The 17,315-nt window shown below is 37.3% G+C and overlaps 1 protein-coding gene across 1 annotated transcript in view; it reads right to left on the minus strand.

Moving 5' to 3' along the window:
- Positions 1 to 205: 205 nt before the first annotated feature.
- The window catches only part of Lrrc72 (leucine rich repeat containing 72), a 51,440-nt gene continuing 34,330 nt past the window's right edge, over positions 206 to 17,315 (minus strand). The window contains exons 6-9 of the mRNA XM_013023990.1: positions 9,826 to 9,915; positions 8,092 to 8,244; positions 1,357 to 1,384; positions 206 to 404 (exon numbers count right to left, since the gene is read on the minus strand). Coding sequence (XP_012879444.1) covers positions 239 to 404; positions 1,357 to 1,384; positions 8,092 to 8,244; positions 9,826 to 9,915 — 437 coding nt within the window. The 3' untranslated portion in view covers positions 206 to 238. The remainder of the gene's footprint in view (positions 405 to 1,356; positions 1,385 to 8,091; positions 8,245 to 9,825; positions 9,916 to 17,315) is intronic.

The raw sequence follows: 17,315 nt of genomic DNA on the forward strand, positions 1-17,315 counted from the left end.
GGAAAACTGGTTTAATATGTACAATTTGATATGAAGATGAGTATAATTCTCACCTCATCTCAATGATCCAATTTTCCATCTTGTTCTTAAGAAACATTACAGTGTGGGCATTGATTTTCACTCTTGGTGTTTCTGTTTACATTTAGAAGTTTGAAATCAGAGTAAATATATAATGCGTTATGTTACCAGGAAGCTTAAGGTGAGATTGAGCACTCTGAGGATTTCTGGAATTGCTGGGTTATCGCAGAGTAAGAGTGAACATTTTAGCAGGTTCTGTGCCTTCCTCTTGAAAGTATTTTTCCTCTCGTGTTGGAACAGTCTCCCAGTTCATGGAGGAAATAGCCATTATTGATCTCTTCATGGACCTTACAAACACAGCATCTTCTGGGTCATCAAACACAGTCCTGTACAGGTAGCAATTATGTGAGAAAAAAATGAATTTGACCAAAGTGAATTTTTTTGTTTTGTTTTTATAATGCTTGGTGTTGAACTCAGGGCATTGTTCATGCTAGGCCAAGAGCTCTACGTGAGTCATATACCAGCCCTGAATTTTTCTGTATTAAGTATAGTACAGTGCCACTCACAAATAATGTATAGGCTTTACTACCAAATGACTTCCTTTTTTGTGTGGCAGTAGTAAGGCTTGAACTCAGGGCTTCACATTATGGTGCACACCATTTGAACCAGGCCTCCAGCCTGGATTTTTTGCTGGTTATGGAATCTCTAAGACTTTTCTGTCCAGGTTGGCTTCAATAACAAATGATGTTCTAGCTAAGCAATATTTTTATTGTATATATGGGTTGTTGTTTTTAAAATAGAGTATCTGGACATATTTTGTGAACAATATTTTTCAACACTGAAGCCAATGAAAAGACTTTTAAATGCAAACAACAGTAATTTAAAAGCTCATCAGTATTCACAAATTTGAAATATCTTCTACAGAATTAATGAAGTGTTTACTTTTGAAAATGTAAATTCTAGGAAGTGTGAAATGCTAATCTTCATGATAATTGCTTCCACTGAGCATATTTAGAGAAAAAGTAAATAAGGAAAGTTCCTCATTTGGAATAACAAATAATTCTTAATACGTTTTAATGTTTTATGCATGAAATCACCTTTTTACTTATACAAGGTTATTAAAAACCTAAATATATCCACTTTGAGTAAATAGCAGGAACTTGTTTATCATAGAAAAATAGCCATTTTCTGTCTAGTGACGAAGATAGTCATTTTATCTTAACTCATCAAAATCTGTTTTAGAAAAATCTATTTTAAGAAATGGGGATAATTTAGAGACAAGATAATTGTAAATTAATATGACAATAAAAGTAAAAAACAAATTTAAAGAAAACTTACTTGTCTACACTATCCCCAAATGCAAAATCTAAAAAAGAAAAAAAAAACCTTCAATTAGTGATTTTTCAAATGTTTATTTAGCATTGGAAAACAATGGAGTGATGCTATAACTAGAAGACTAACCTTGTGATTTCAAGTAATTGATCAGAAATGGCTTGAAACTGAAAATTTCTCTTAGAAAGGGGGGATTTTGTCTTTTGTTTGAGAACAAATTCTTTAAAACAAGACAAATCGAGAGCAGGATTTAAGAATAGAATGCTTAAATCAGTTTAGTTGCTAATCAGCTCCAAGGGGGAATTTTCTAATTAAGATATTGACATTCATATTGCAGAAGTGAATCTCTTTTTTTTTCTTCTCACAATCACATACACCTCTAAATAGATGAGTGTTCCAAAATGAAGAGAAATATATAGGGGCCATTTTACCCATCTGGATTCTTGGCATTGACTTCAAAGAAAGAAAATAAACAAATCCCAGCTCATAAGAATCTCTGTCTCCTCTAGCTTTAGAGCTCAAGGACAAGACCTCAAAGCTTTTGCAGTATCTTCCAGAATGTCGTTGCTTTGTTTATTTCTCTCTAGAAGGATTAGTGCTAGGCTACAGATGGAACTTTCCAGCACCTGTTGAGTCTCTAAAGCCCACGGTATGAGCTCTTGCCAGTCAGTCCACAAGAGACAGAGCCTGCATCCACCACTGCCTTGAGAAACAGACTTGTTTTCTCACAAGTGGCTCCTGTGCCTTTTGGTTCTCCCCAGTCCCTATTTTTTTGGCATTTCCCCTGATAATATTGAGAAATAAAAAATTGGAATTATACATATCTAAGATGTAGAGCTATATGATACTATACAACTATGATACTCTATAATTATAGAAAATATAATTATACAGAAGACAATCACAGCTTATTCATATATTCATCAGTTGACATAGCTACTTGTGTGTATGTGTGTGTTTATATGGTGAACACATTTAAGATCTACTCTTTTAGCAAATTTCAAGTATGTAGTATTATTATGTACAGTCACATTACATTATATCTCCAGAATGCAGTTGTCTTGCCTAATTGAAACTGCCTCATTGGCAAACATCTCCCCATATTTTCCTTGGCTGCAGCTATCATTCTGTTCTGTGCTTCTTGGAGTTTGACATTTTAGATTTCATATACATGTGATTTTATGCAGTATTTTGCTTTTGGTGTCTGGCTTACTTCATTCCACATAATATCCTTCAGGTTTATCAGTAGTGTTGTAAATCACAGGATTTCCCTATGCTTTCTTCTACAAAGGAATGATCACAGAAAGAATACTTTCTTCTTGCAACAAATATAGTGAAGAAAACATGGCTTAAAAAGTGAAATATCAGGGCTGGGAAGGTGGCTCAGTGGTAAAGGGCTTGCTTGCCTTGCATGCATGAGGCCCTGGGTTCGATTCCTCAGCATCACATAACCAGAAAAGGCTGAAAGTGGTGCTGTGACTCAAGTGGTAGTGCACTAGCCTTGAACTGAAGAGGTGAGAGACAGCGCCCAGGCCCAGAGTTCAGGCCCCACGACCAACAACAACAACAACAAAGTGAAATATCTCTTTCACCTTCTCAATGCTTCTAAACAAAAGTATCACTATGAAGCACCGAGGGTGGGGTTTGGGGCCAGAGTTCATCCTTATAAGGCCTTGTGTTCAATCTCTAGCATTAAAAAAAACAAAACTTAGAGTTACTCCAGACTATGTCTGTATACATAGGCATTCACCCACATATGTATGTATAAATTGCTTTGCTGATAAAATTCTAATTTTGTTGTATATTACTCTTTAGTGTATTTTTAAATATCCCTAATATGCCATGGAATAATGGAATAATTCTATAACAGGATCATTAGGTTATACCAATGTGCCATAATAGAATATTTGCTTATGAGCAACCATCCAAATTATATCTGCCCAATTTATATTACAAGAAACATTGCAGTAAACAGCCTTCTAGGTAGGCATTTTCTTATTCATGTGTGCAGGAATTTCTATAGGTGAGATTTCAAGTCCAGTTACACATATTACATGTCAACATGTATTGCCACTTGGTCTTCCAAGAAAGTTGAGCCAATTCTTGTTCTCATCAATGAAGGACATGAATAGTGAATGCTCCGATTTTGAGCACTCTTAGAACTGTATCCCCCCCTTTTTTTTTGGGTCTGGTCGTGGCCTGAACTCTGAGCCTGGGCGCTGCCTCTCAGCTCTTCAGCTCAAGGCTAGCGCTCTACCACTTGAGCCACAGCGCCACTTCCAGCGTTTTTTTTGTTGTTGTTGCTTATGTGGTGCTGAGGAATTGAACCCAGGGCCTCAAGCATGCAAGGCAAGCAAGCCCTTTACCACTGAGCCACCTTCCCAGCCCAGCTTTGTACACCCTTTGGAAAAAAAAATCATAAAAACAGAACATAAATTCAGAAGCAAACGAATGCAATAAAATACTCCTTGTATTCTTTGTTTTCTGGTTTTCATTTGGTTGTTCAGAGGAAACACAATACAAAGAATAAAAAAGGACACTAACAATGTAAAGCTGCAATGGTTGTGGCCAGGTCTCTCCTCCCCCTTATGCTAATGATAGCCCTGAAGGACAGAGGAGGTTATCTGGGTACCTTGTTACTGTTGCACATTAGATCTCTAAGGGGGAAGCTCTTCTTCCAAAGATTTTTTCCCTAGGTTGGTATAACTTGTTCCCACCAATCCACTGATATGCAGCTTCAGCCATCATCACTCATGTAAAGCAAAAAGAAAACCAAGAACATGGCTGGTACACAGAAACAGTTCAGCTGAGTGAACACTTGTTAGGTGTGTCAGATCCAGTTTTTGGATTTAACATCACAGCAGCCAAAGGAAGATAAGGACTCCATTTTAAATCAGAAAGCTGAAGAAAACTAAGGACTACACTAAAAATTTTTTATTATCCATAGGGCTGGTATTTATAGGAAAGTCTCTTACTTTATGTGGACTGCTATCTACCAGGACTTATTAAACCATAACTGAGGGCTGGGAAGGTGGCTCAGTGGTAGAGCGCTTGCCTTGCATGCATGAGGCCCTGGGTTCAATTCCTCAGCACCACATAAGCAAAAAGAAAAAAACCGGAAGTGGTGTTGTGGCTCAAGAGCTGAGGGACAGCACCCAGGCCCAGAGTTCAGGCCCCACGACCTGATCAAAAAAAAAAAAATCTTAGTACCAGCACACACACACAAAAAAGGAAAAGAAAAATATTTAAACCATAACTGAACTAGGTTGAGTGTGAAGGTACATATCTGTAATCCAAACTAGATGGGATATGGATGGATGCAGGAGGATCTTGGATTCGAGGCCAAAAGTTAGTTTGATCTTATCTCAAAATTAAATAACAAACAACAGAACTGGAAGAATAGCTCAAGTGGTACAGCATTTGCCTATCATGTAGGAAGCCCTGAGTTGTTCGATCCCCAGTAGCATATAAACAAAAACCCAAACAAAACAGAATAGCAGCTGGGTGCTTGAGAATATAATTTAGGAAATGAGGGAAGAGTTTTCGTTTTTATTGAGTTCCTGGGGCTGCTGCTCTTTGGGGAACCACCGAGATTCACCCACTGTTCTCCACATTGCTCTTCCGTACCCATGGCCTGTCCTTCAGATACTAGTTCATATGAAAGAGAAGAGACCAAGAGACAAGGCTAAGGAAGCAATCCTAAAACTCCAGGCGTTCCACTGTATGACTTGGCTTAGCCCTAAAGCCGCGGGGAACAGCAATTGTCAGTCATACTGGATTTGGCTTCAAAGGACAACTGTTGAGGTCTTCTTGGAAAAATTGGGAAAATATACACATGGATTATCTGTTAAATTACACAGATTATTTCTTTGTTTCCCTTCTCTTTGATAGTGGCATTGTAGCTCTGCAGTGGATTATCCTTAGTTTTGAACCTGCAGATTAAGTTAAGAATGAATTGTTGTGAAGTCTACTCCAGAAACACTTCAGTGGTTCCACACCACATCCATTTCCTGTGCAGTGAGATAACCAATGAGCGTGAGGAACAGTCCCGGAGGAGGCGGTCCTTTCTCCACGAGGAAGGAAGCAGAGCCTCCTAGCCAGAGGCTGGGGAATGTGGCAGAATATGAATTGTTCAAAAGCTTAGGCACATATAGGCATTTACTTTAGTATTCTTTCACTTATGGAATTTTCACACACACACACAAAAATTGAGAAAATAGTCTCAATGTGGCCTTGTTGTTTTTCTTTATCCTTTCTGCTCATTGTTGATTAATAACATAGTTGGTTATGGAATTCTTGGTTGGTTGCTACTTTAACTCAGCTGTGTGTGTGTGTGTGTGTGTGTGTGTGTGTGTGTGCTGGTACCCATGACTTGAACTCAATGCCTCTTGCTCTCACTTGGTTTTCTTACTCACAGCTGACTCTTTACCATTTGAACTATGCCTTCAGTATGGCTTTGCTAATTAAGTGAAAATGTGTCTCCTTTTCTGCCAAGGGTGGCTTTAATCTCAATTCTCCAGATCTCAAACTGCCCTCTGCCCTACCCCAAGTAGCTAGGAATATAGCCATGAGCCACCAGTGCTCAGCTCTCTTCAAGCATTTTAAAGGCATTACACTACTTCCTTTCCACTGTCATAATTGCAGCAAGGAATCTTATTCTTCTGTTAAGCAATTGACTTTTCCTTTCCTATGACTGCTACTGCCTTAAAACCACTTTGCCCTTAGTGTATATATTTTAATTTAGTTTTATTGTAAATATTTTGTACAGAGGGGTTACAGTTACATGAGTATGGTAATGAATACATTTTTTTGTTAAACATTGTTACCTCCTCCTATATCTCCTACTATCCCTTCCCTCCTCCAATATTTTTTAGTTATGTGTCTTTTATGTCTTTGGATTTATTTTGTCTCACAAATCTAAGGATTCATATAATTATCAGTTTTAGAAAATATTCAGTCATTATCATTTCAAATATTACTTCTGTTCTCTCTCTCTCCTTCAGAAACACCATCTAACTTACAGCTTTTCTAATATCTCCTTGTCTCAACATCTAATTAATATAATTTATCTCTTTTTTCTTTGCATTATTTTTTCAAAATTATTTTTTGATTTAATAGTTTTTCTAGAAAATCCACATTTAGCTTCTTTTGAATGTATGTCATCTATTTAGCAAAGTATCATTAGGAAAAGGTTTATGTTTTATTTTTTTGTACCATTTTCATCTCTTCTTTCTTCTTGGTATAGAGATGTGATGTTTGGTGATGTAGTGTCACCTCATAACCATAAAGCACACTAAAAAAAGTGGCAAAAAAAGATGTCTTCTTCTTCCTCTTCTTCCTCTTCTTCCTCTTCTTCTTCTTTTGTTTTGGCTGTTGTGGGGCTTGAACTCTGGGCTGGGCACTATCCCTCAGCTCTTCTTCAGTGAAAGGCTACTGCTCTACCACTTGAGCCACAGTGCCACTTCCAGTTTTCTGATGGTTAATTGGAGATGAATCTCTCAGACTTTCCTGCCTGGGCTGCCTTTGAACCACGATCCTCAGATCTCAGCCTCCTGAGTAGCTGGGAGTATAGGCCTGAGCCACTGATGCCTGGCTCTTTTTTTTCTTTTGAGACAAGATCTCATGCAGCCTAGAACTTAGAATTCTCCTGTCTGCCTCCTGAAGGCTAACATTACACATGGGTGTGTGTTTCCATAGCTGCTTTGTTTGAATTTCTGTTGCATCTAAGAAATTAAATTCTAACTAACGAAACATTACTGAAAATAAGTTGCATTTGCATTAAATGACATTGTATAGGACCAGAGCCAAAATACTGAGTGCTTATTTCAGGGTGGTGAAATTGTAAATGATCTTCATCTCTTTTTAATATTGTTTTCTATATCATCAAAAATTTATCACCATAATATAAGTAAGGAACTATTTTCCTGGTAGTAATATTAATAGCTCTGTCTTATAGGTTGATCCTTTTATACTCTGCTAGATACTGAGGAAAGGCCATCAAAGCTCTTATATTAAGTTTATTAATTTTTATTTATATATTTAATTTATTAAATTTAGGATGTATGACTATAAATAACAAACGTTCACTTTACCTAGACTAATACAATTATGAAGCATATATATATATACAGTAATGAGATTATCAAGCACAATATTAGAGACTTAGTAGGTATTATTGTACTATGTAAGTATTTATTTTAAACTAGAATTACTATATTCTTTTAACAAGTTCTCTAAAAGTTTAAGGAGTTTTTTATTCTTTTTTAGTTATTTATTTATTTTTTAAATTTAATTTAATTTTATTTGTGAACATACTGTACAGAGGGGTTACAATTACATGGGCAGGATAATGCATACATTTCTTACCAAGCATTGCAGCCTCCTCCTTTATTTACCGTTCACATCCCTTCCCAGCCTCCCGCTTTCCCCCAAATCCCAATCCTTCTCCTTCCCCCTTTACTCCTCCCCCCACCCACTGACGTTGTAAAGCTCGTTTTGGACATGACAACTTGTACTTCTCATTGTTGCAACAGGTCCACCTGTATCCTTAAACAACTGGTTTTTCCCCATCTCCTCCACAAGTTATACTGACATCAAATATAGTGAAAGCAGGGGTTATACTGTGGGGGAGGGACATACAAAGCAACAAAGAGATAATCTTATAAATGTGTTAGAAACACATGCATGAAAGAAAAAAACATTAAAATACATATCTAAGGGTTCATTTTTTGTTCAACATACCTGATGGTAGCTTGCGGACCAGTTTTTGACGTAATGGTAATTTGGGGTTCCATGAGGCATCTACTTTTTTTCCAAATGTGATTGATTGAATGATATGAGCTTTTTTGTGGTCAAAAATGGTAATCATTGATCTTCTTTCTTTTTCTGTAACTTCTGATAAATACAGGAAAGAACATTAACGCCTAGGATTGCAAATGGATACGCAGGGTGATTCCAAATACAATCAAACAGTTGTCTATGTGGTGTAGGAACATCTTGTCAAAATAGATTCATAAAGGGCAGCCCCAATTAGCTCCCCAATCCCATCAGCAGCCAGGATCTATTGATCCACCCTTCACATCACCAGGCCGAGCTCCACCCTGCAGTCAACTGTCTACAGATGCTTTCTAACACAGCAGGAGGGGTGGTGTCTCCCTGGGTCACTGAGCCTTGAGTATTCCCAAATTTCTTCAATGTTATGGGAAAGAAGAGACCTAACCATGAGCTTTAGATATATCCTAACACAAAGAAGTGAGTCAGTAACAAATTCTGAAGAATATTTTGTAGAGCTAGAAAGTAAGGTGAGAGATAAAGAAGGAAAGGGTAAGGTAGACCACAGAGCTGTAAAACAGACGCACTGAGGTTGACTGGGTGTATGGGGCTTATATAAAGCAAACATGTTAGTATATTTATTAAAATAGTATGGCAGCAGAATTCTGTTTCCATCAGAAAGAATGACATCACCCCATTTGTAAGGAGATGGAAAGACTTGGAAAAAATCATATTAAGTGAAGTAAGTCAGACCCAAAGAAACATAGGCTCCATGGTTTCCCTCATTTGTAATAATTAGTATATGGCAATGTATCACAATAGCTCAATAGCTATGTACATATAACTATACAAAATGATGCTAATAGGAATGAACTCCAAGATATGGAAACAAGAAGGTTTGTGGTTGTTATTGTTGATGTTGGTGGTTTTGATGTACTGTAAGCACTTCTTTCTTTTTCCCCCCTTTGGTTTACACCCTGTTGTCACTGTGTTTGATTCTGTGTCTTGTATATATTATACATTTATCTAATTTGAGAAAGGGAAGAGGAATAACAAAATAGTGACACAAGGACAAAGAGTAAACCAATGCCATAGCGATATTAACAAGACACTAGGTTGGAAATGAACTTTACAACTTGGGGGGAGGGAACAGGGTTGGGGAGGGAAAGTGGGAGAAAAACAAGGGAGGGGGTAACAGTGTTCAAAAAGAAATGTACTCATTACCTTACTTATGGAACTGTAAACCCTCTCTACATCAACTTTACAATAAAATAAAATTAAAATTAAAAAAATGGTGTGACATCCGGACTGAACACATATGGATTCCGAAGAAAGTAAAGTCCTTAAGAGAGTGAGATCAGTGCGGTGACTTTTGAGTTAAGTGTGTGGTATGCACAGGATCAATGATGGTGCATCCAGCATGTGAATGTCAAGGCAGTACCATAAGGAGATGTTTGTCACTCTCAGCTCAATGACCTTTCTGTGAAGTGGCAGATAACTAGACTTCTAAACTAGCTTCAAGTTCAGAGAGAGAGAGAAAAAAAAAGGAAAATTAACTCATTCAAAACTTCCATTTATGATTATTCAGCAGCATTCTTTGACAAAGACAAATTTTCAGACTGTTTTCCCCCCTGCATCTTAAAACCACTGATTCATGACAAGGCTTATCAAGTATTTTCTCTGCAAGGAGGAAGGAGATCTTACGATTTCGGTCAAGCAGCTTGACTCCCGGAAGATGGTAGATGATGTATAAACGGTACAGGTTATACTGGCACAAAGGATTTTGATAAAGAGCTACAAAAGAAGAATCCAAAATAAAGATGTCAGATTTCAAAATTAGCTTCCTTTATTTCCTGATGAAATAGGAGAAATTGCAGGATTCATGGACAGTTTAAGGATTCATTTACAACACACAGTGCTATGCTTATATCAAAGCCAATGGCCTCATTAGACTCTCCTTTGGAGCAACACTTCATTTTACTATCTGTTAAATCCATTCATTCAACAAAGATTACCGAGTACTGTTAACTACTAGGAATTGTACTAGGTGCTGACTCACTGACTCTAATCTTCCACAAATGAAGAAAACTTAAGTGACTATAGAGAATTCGTTGAGGAAATTTGCTCTTAGATCTGTCTGGGAACTCTGGGAACTCTTCTTCCAGTTTCAAAGGTCCCGATGGACACAGATAGACTCTGAATGTGGTAGGTCTTCTGCTACTAGCCTGACACATGGCTGGGATTCTAGGAACCTGACTCTGATACAGCCACTGGCAGAGGAGGAGTACATTTATTAATTCAGGGCTCAGTGTGTAGGTATATTTTAACATATCTTTAACTAGCGAGTTTTATTTTCAAATATATTTTGTTTGATCATCTTTAGATAACACAAACAGTATTTCAATACAGTGTGAAATAAAGTTCGTTATGCTTTACAGTTTGGGGCATCTCTTGGATATTTGGATTCTGCTCCCATTTAATTTCTAAGAAAATACTTCTGAAAATTGTACACAGTGTGGAGCACCACTAGATGGCAGTAGCAGAAAGAGCTCCAGCTACTGAACAAACAGCATTGCTCAACCTCTGTTGAGCTGTTCCCATAATAGATGTCGAGTTCTGCTGTAGATTATATTCATAAAATACTGAGAAGTTTTAAAAGGCATGATAAATATAAAAGGTTAGTACTCCCTCCCCCCAAATGGATTACTATTTATGATACAGAGTTTGCAAAACCTAGATGGGAGGGGGGAGGGAATCTGCTTAAAGAAAACAGATTATTGATTTTTAAAAAAATGCTATCTGTGTAGAGAATAAAACACATTGATTTTTTGCATAAATACAAACTTTTCTGGCTAATAAAAATATATAGCAATTCCTTGTAGAAAATAAGAGTATTAAAAGGATGTAAGTTAAGCCATGGAAGGCTTGGACCATAACAAATAAGGGTTAATAGAATAGAGCAAGGCATACAGAAAATATAGAGCAAGGAGCAACCAAAAAAAGATCAACGAAAAGAAATATGTATGTATTAGAATAGCTAGGGAAATTCAAGCAGAAGAATGTCAAATTTTCTTAGGTGAGAAAAATGGCTTGAATTTTATATTTTTATGTCATCACTTGTGTATGACCTCAGGGCCTTGCATTCTTGTTCAGCTTTTTTGCCAAAGGCTGGTGTTCTACCAGTCCAGCCACACTTCTCTTCCTGTTTTTTTTTTTTTTTTGGTGGTTTTTTGGAGATGAGAGTCTCTTGGATTTCTCTGGGGCAGATAAACAAGGATCCTCAGCCTCAGCTACTCAGCCTCTTGAGTAGCTGTGTTTATAGGTATGAGCCGCCAGCTTGGTTTGAACTTGATTTTTAAGAGAGAAGAAACAAAGGGGGAGCCAATCATTGTAACTAGAGGATGGGGAATATGAATGGATGTATATTCAACCAGTATAAGGACTTAGTTAAAAAGACTCATAAGGACTGTGCATTGTGGTTTGATACAGCGCAAGTAAAGGACACTCTTCAAGCATATAAAAGTAACACACAATTGTTTTTCATGAGAATCTTGGAAGAAGAAAAGTTATCAATACTTCCATGAAAAAGTCTACTTTGTCTTGGGAAGTCACAGCTGCTGACTCTTCCTTAGTCTGTATTACTGGCTGGGAGTCAGTCTGCCTTTGCACCCTCTGATAACATCCACCCTTGCTATTCCCTTGGTATTATCTTTCTCTGGGAGAACATCTCTGTTCCTCCTGCTCCTGCTCCTCCTCTCTTCTGCCTCTTCTTCCTTTCTATTTTTTGGCATCCTCTTAATCCTTAGTTATAAATTTAAAGCTTTCATTTCAGTTAAGCAAAACACCAAGCGTATGGATTTCCACATCTCCAGACTAAAAACCCCATGTGCTTATTGTTTTCATCATTAGTCTCATCGCGTGTGTGTTGGGGGAGGGAGGTTAATTGTAGATAAGCCTTGCAAGGATACTGTCCAGGCTGGCTTTGAATCCTCAGATCTCAGCCTCTTAAGTAGCTAGGTTTACAGACATGAACCACCGGTGCTGGACCATTAGTCTCAAAGCAGAATCAGAAAGTCAGAAACCCGAGCTGTCAACCCAGCCTCTGCTTGCCATAATTAAGAAAAATATATATAAATTGAGCTAAATAATTTGAAAGGCATTTCGTCTTCATTATTCTTCACATATTCCCACCTGTTCAATTTTAGAAGGAAGTAACTTTATTTTTAACTCTTTTCCCCTCCTGCTATAAGTTTTAAGCATTTAACATTTTTGAATTTATGAGTTTTGGATGGATGCTTCTAAAATTACCATAAATTAAATTTCTAAGATATGAAACAGTTTCCTGTGTCTGAATGTTCTGAAAGCCTTCCGTGATGTATGGTGCATTCCTTCAGAAACTATGGGGGAAAATTGCTTACACTTTCGCTTTCCGTAGCTTAATACTATTTAAACCACCTTGCCTGGAGGCTACTCTTAGAGTACACCTCAGTGGCGCCAGCACTGTCTTGATGATATTCATTTGGGATTCAGAGTCTCAGCAATTTACATTTACTCAGTAATATATCAAAATGTCTCTACCCCTCCCCCATTACACAAGTTTGAGCTATAACAGTCACGTGAGGGAAGCTATTTCTTAATGAAACAGAAAGAAAAAAAAGCTACAGTCATCTGAATAATTGGCTTTAGTTAACTTTTTAAACCTTTGAAGCAGAATTAAAAATGTAATCATTTAAGTGGATCCAAATGTTTTTAAGGTCTTCGATAAAATTAAGAAAGGACTGATGTAACTAATAAAGATCAGAATGCCCACTTTTAACAGATGAGGGGGTGTGATAAAGGTAAAAGTTTAGATAGAACAGCCCAAGGAAAAGAAGTATAGGTCCATGGTCAACAGTCAGACACCTAGGGGTGTGTGTGTGTGTGTGTGTGTGTGATAGTGGGCTTCAACTTAGGGCTAGGTGCTGTCCGTAAGCTTTTCTTTTTCTTTTTTTCTCTCTCTCTTTTTTTTTTTTTTTGGTCAGTAGTAGGGTTTGAACTCTGTGCCTGGGCGCTTTCCCTCAGCTCTTCAGCTCAAGGCGAGCGCTCTACCACTTGAGCCACAGTGCCACTTCCTGTTTTCTGGTGGTTTATTGGAGATGAGAGTCTCATGGACTTTCCTGCCCGGGCTGGCTTTGAACCATGATCCTCAGATCTCAGCCTCTTGAGTAGCTAGGATTATAGGCATGAGCCACCAGTGCCTGGTTAGGCTTTTCTGATCAAGGCTAGCACTCTACCACTTGAACTGCAGCTTTTTTCCCCCTACTTTCTGGTGGTTAAGGAGATGAGAGTCTGGTGGGCTTTCCTACTCAGACTGGCTTCCAACCTCTGGATCCTTGCTCACAGCCTCCTCAGTAGACAGGCTAACAGAAATGAACCACTGGCCACTGCTCAGACTCCTGGACTTTAAGATTCTGGTTTGAAGTTAGTTAGATGAGACTCACTATCTTATTTTAACTAAAATCTGTGGACATCACGCAACACATACACTTACTAAATGTGGACACCACCTTTGGTTTTACAAGACAGGAATTAAACAGAGTGGAAAGATTAGAACATTCTCTTCTTCAATACACTGAATCACCAGTTGGCTGTTTGTGGCTTGCTTTGTTGTTCAGAAGACATAATCCCACCTTGATGGACACTGTAAGTAGAGTCCGTTGAGATCACAGACCCTCCCTGTCTCCCAGGATCCTTCTTCTCGCCTGTCTTTGTGTTTTCCATAGTGGACAGAGCCACTGCAGATGGCAAAGACCTGAGAATGTTTCACAGTAGCAACGGTAGCCTGGAGACTCTTGAAAGAGTGGATCCTTTTTCTAATCATACTCCTGAATTCTCTACTAGCCAGTAGATGTTAGCAATTCTGAATTGCAGAAAGAGTCCATTTCCAAATAGGAGGACTAAATGAAGTACAGAAAACTAGAGAGAATTGAGGAGAATAAAGGTTGAAGGGTTGGAGAATGAGCTAGTAGGTTATTTTTCTATTCATTTTATTTTTATTTTTTGGTGCTTACCTAGGGGTGGGAGGAGGGGTGGAAGGTGAAAGTCAACATTGTCTAGAGAAGGCTGAGAAGAGGAAAATGAAGGGGGAAAGAGAAAGTGGAGAAAGGTAGGCCTGCCAAGAAGAGGAAGGCCCCTCCCTCCCTGGAGGAGAGGAATTCCATCACCAGGACCTCACACTCTGCTGCTGCAGCCAGGCCTCCCTGGAGCTCCTAGCCATGTGTCTCCAGGACTGTCACTTGGCAGTGCTCCTTGTAAATGCCAGGGGAGGGTGCAATGCTGAAAAGGATTAGAGGTTTAGCCTCCAGGCTATTTTCTCACCCTCTGAAGAACTTGTAATTGAAATGGAATATTAATAGTGCTTCAGATTCTTCTATGGCTTCCAACTTGAAAAGACAAAACTTATGCCACTTGCAAATACATAGTTTCTCGTTTTAGTTAATGAACTAAGTGGAATCTGGGATTGCAAATGAGGCTTGGAGAAATATAACTAGCAGTCTAATAAAAATATGTTAATATCGTATTTTTGACCAAAACAAGATATTGGATTCAAACTATTTGTAGCTAAGAATTTTCTGAAAATGCCCTTTTGTTTGTTTGTTTTATTAGACATAGCATTTTATTCATTTTTTTTGGAAGAGGCCCTACGACAAGGTTCTCCATTGAAATAATCACAGTTATTACTTCACTGTGTTTTTAAGTAGAGGCCATTTTAAGTGTCATGGCAGGTAACAATATAAATTATTACTAGGCTAGCCTTCAAAAAATGACATGGACATTCTATTCCCTCCCTCAGTCTGGACACAATTTTGTGCTCACATACACCCTTGATAAGTGGAGAAGGGATTGAATTTCAGCGTGTACTTAGTCTAGACAGGGCATCTTGGTGTAGAGCTTAACACTGTTCATTACTATGAGGTCAAGCTTGCTTACCGTTCTCTCAATATATTTGCTTAAATATTGAATTTTCACATGTAGTAGGTTATTCAAGTAGTTTTATACAAATGCCTTCAATTATTTAGAAAATATTTAGGCCATGAGTTACAAAATTCTAAACCCCATAAAAGCCTAGAATGAACTTTTCTTCAACTTTACATTCTGATGTCTAGTAGAGTGTAATAAGAATGTGTTCTACTATTTATTAAATAAATGGGCAAGTAAATTATAAATATTAGTTGAATGACTGAATAAATGATAGAAGGAAACAAGGCATGAATTTAAGTTTCACATTCATTGGTACTTTGGTTAAATCTGAGCTTCACATTTCCATCATTGAAGAGGGACTAATTCCTTGTCAGATCAATAAGTTGCTAGAAAGTCTTAAGAATATAAGCAAACATTTTCTGAATAGGAAAAACATTCAAACATGTTCTGTAATGATTATTATATAAAATATTTACTATTTTATAGTGTATTTACTAGAAGAATTTCTAGATAGCATATAACCCCTTAATTATCTTGTTTAAATAATATAATTTATTATCTATCAATCTATGTATTATGTATATATGTATGTATGTATGTATCTGTCTATCTATCTATCTATGTGCCCGTACTGAGAATTGAACTCAGAGCCTCATCATTGTCTCTCAGTTTCTTTTGCTCAAAGCTAATGCTCTGCCATTTAAGTCATAACTACATTTCTGTCTTTTTGGTGTTAAGTTGGAGACAAGAGTCTCACAAACTTTCCTGCCCTATCTGGCTTTGAACTGCCATCCTCAGATCTCAGCCTCCTGAGTAGTGGGGATTACAGGTATGAGTCATTGGCATTTAGCCAATGTTTTTATTTCTGTTGCAACTTCAAAGCAACATTAATGGTAAGAAATGTTTTTTTAAAGTGCTTTGCTAGTCTCTCTCTGAAGCTGTGGAAAAATCTTAACCATGAGTGGACTTATTTATACCTTCAAAATAATCATGACACTACTATAAACTTGGTGTGATTTTAATATTTGGATTTAAATAATCACATGAGTCATTTCTCCTCATTTACAGCAGTTGTCACAAATCTATGGAAGCTTTAGTTGCTCTGTATAAGCTGACATCAGAACCTTAACATCAATACTAGTTTACACAAACTGAGCACACTGACTCAGGGAATTCTGAAAAGTGAATATGAACAGGAAAACTTTCTTTCTGACATGTCCAGGTTTCTAAACTCTATAGTCTGTAAATCTCTTCAGTGACCTGAGGGTCTTTAACCATTGCAAACCTTGAATCATTTGCCCATGGTACTGTTGTGTGCCTCTTTGTTAGCCCTTCAAAGTTATAAGCATATTGACAGTATCTTTTTAACTCATTCCACACAGATTACTTTCAGGACTAATACTACTTCCTTGCTGACTGTGGTTCATTATTCACTCAATGGAAAACTTAAACGCTTACTTTATGAATTCATATATTTTTAGTATATTCATTGAGCTGTGTAACTTATCTTGGTGATTAATTTTGCAACACCCACATCTTACTTTTTAGATGTCATCCCCCAATCTCCTCATTTTCCCAGCACTGAATGAAGAGCAATCTTCTTTTTTCAAATTGCTATTGTAAAGGCAGTGTACACAGGGGTTATTGTTACATAATTCAGGTAATGAGTGCATTTCTTTTTGAACAGTGTACCCTTTCCCTCACCTTCTCCCAGTTTTCTCTCCTAACACTCTCCCCCCAACTTGTATAGTTCATTTCACCATAGTATCTAGTGAGTATCACTGCTGCATTTGTTCATCCTTTTTCCTACCATTTCTGTGTTCCTCCCAACCCTCCCCAAACAGATAAACTTACATATAAGACAAAAGGTACAGAAAGCAAAAACAGTGACAAAGGAGAAAAAACAAAAAGAGAAACAAAAATAAAATAACAATAAAACCTCTTTTTTCCATTTCTTGTAGTACATTTCAATAAACATCATTTTATATGATCATATGCACATAGCTATTGAGCTTTTCCTAAAAATATCCTCCTTCGGTCTCACTACATGAAGGTCTAGTGTCCTGTATAATTTATCATGTCTAAGTATATGTTTTTGCTTTTTCATTTCCTTACGAATGATACAATATCATACTTTCTGATGGAAGTATAGAATTCTATTATGTATGTGTGTGTGTGTATATATATATATATATGTACATATATATATATATATATATATATATATATATATA

The sequence above is a fragment of the Dipodomys ordii genome, unplaced genomic scaffold (genome assembly GCF_000151885.1).
Source record: "Dipodomys ordii isolate 6190 unplaced genomic scaffold, Dord_2.0 Scaffold72, whole genome shotgun sequence".
Classification (NCBI taxonomy): Eukaryota; Metazoa; Chordata; class Mammalia; order Rodentia; family Heteromyidae; genus Dipodomys; species Dipodomys ordii.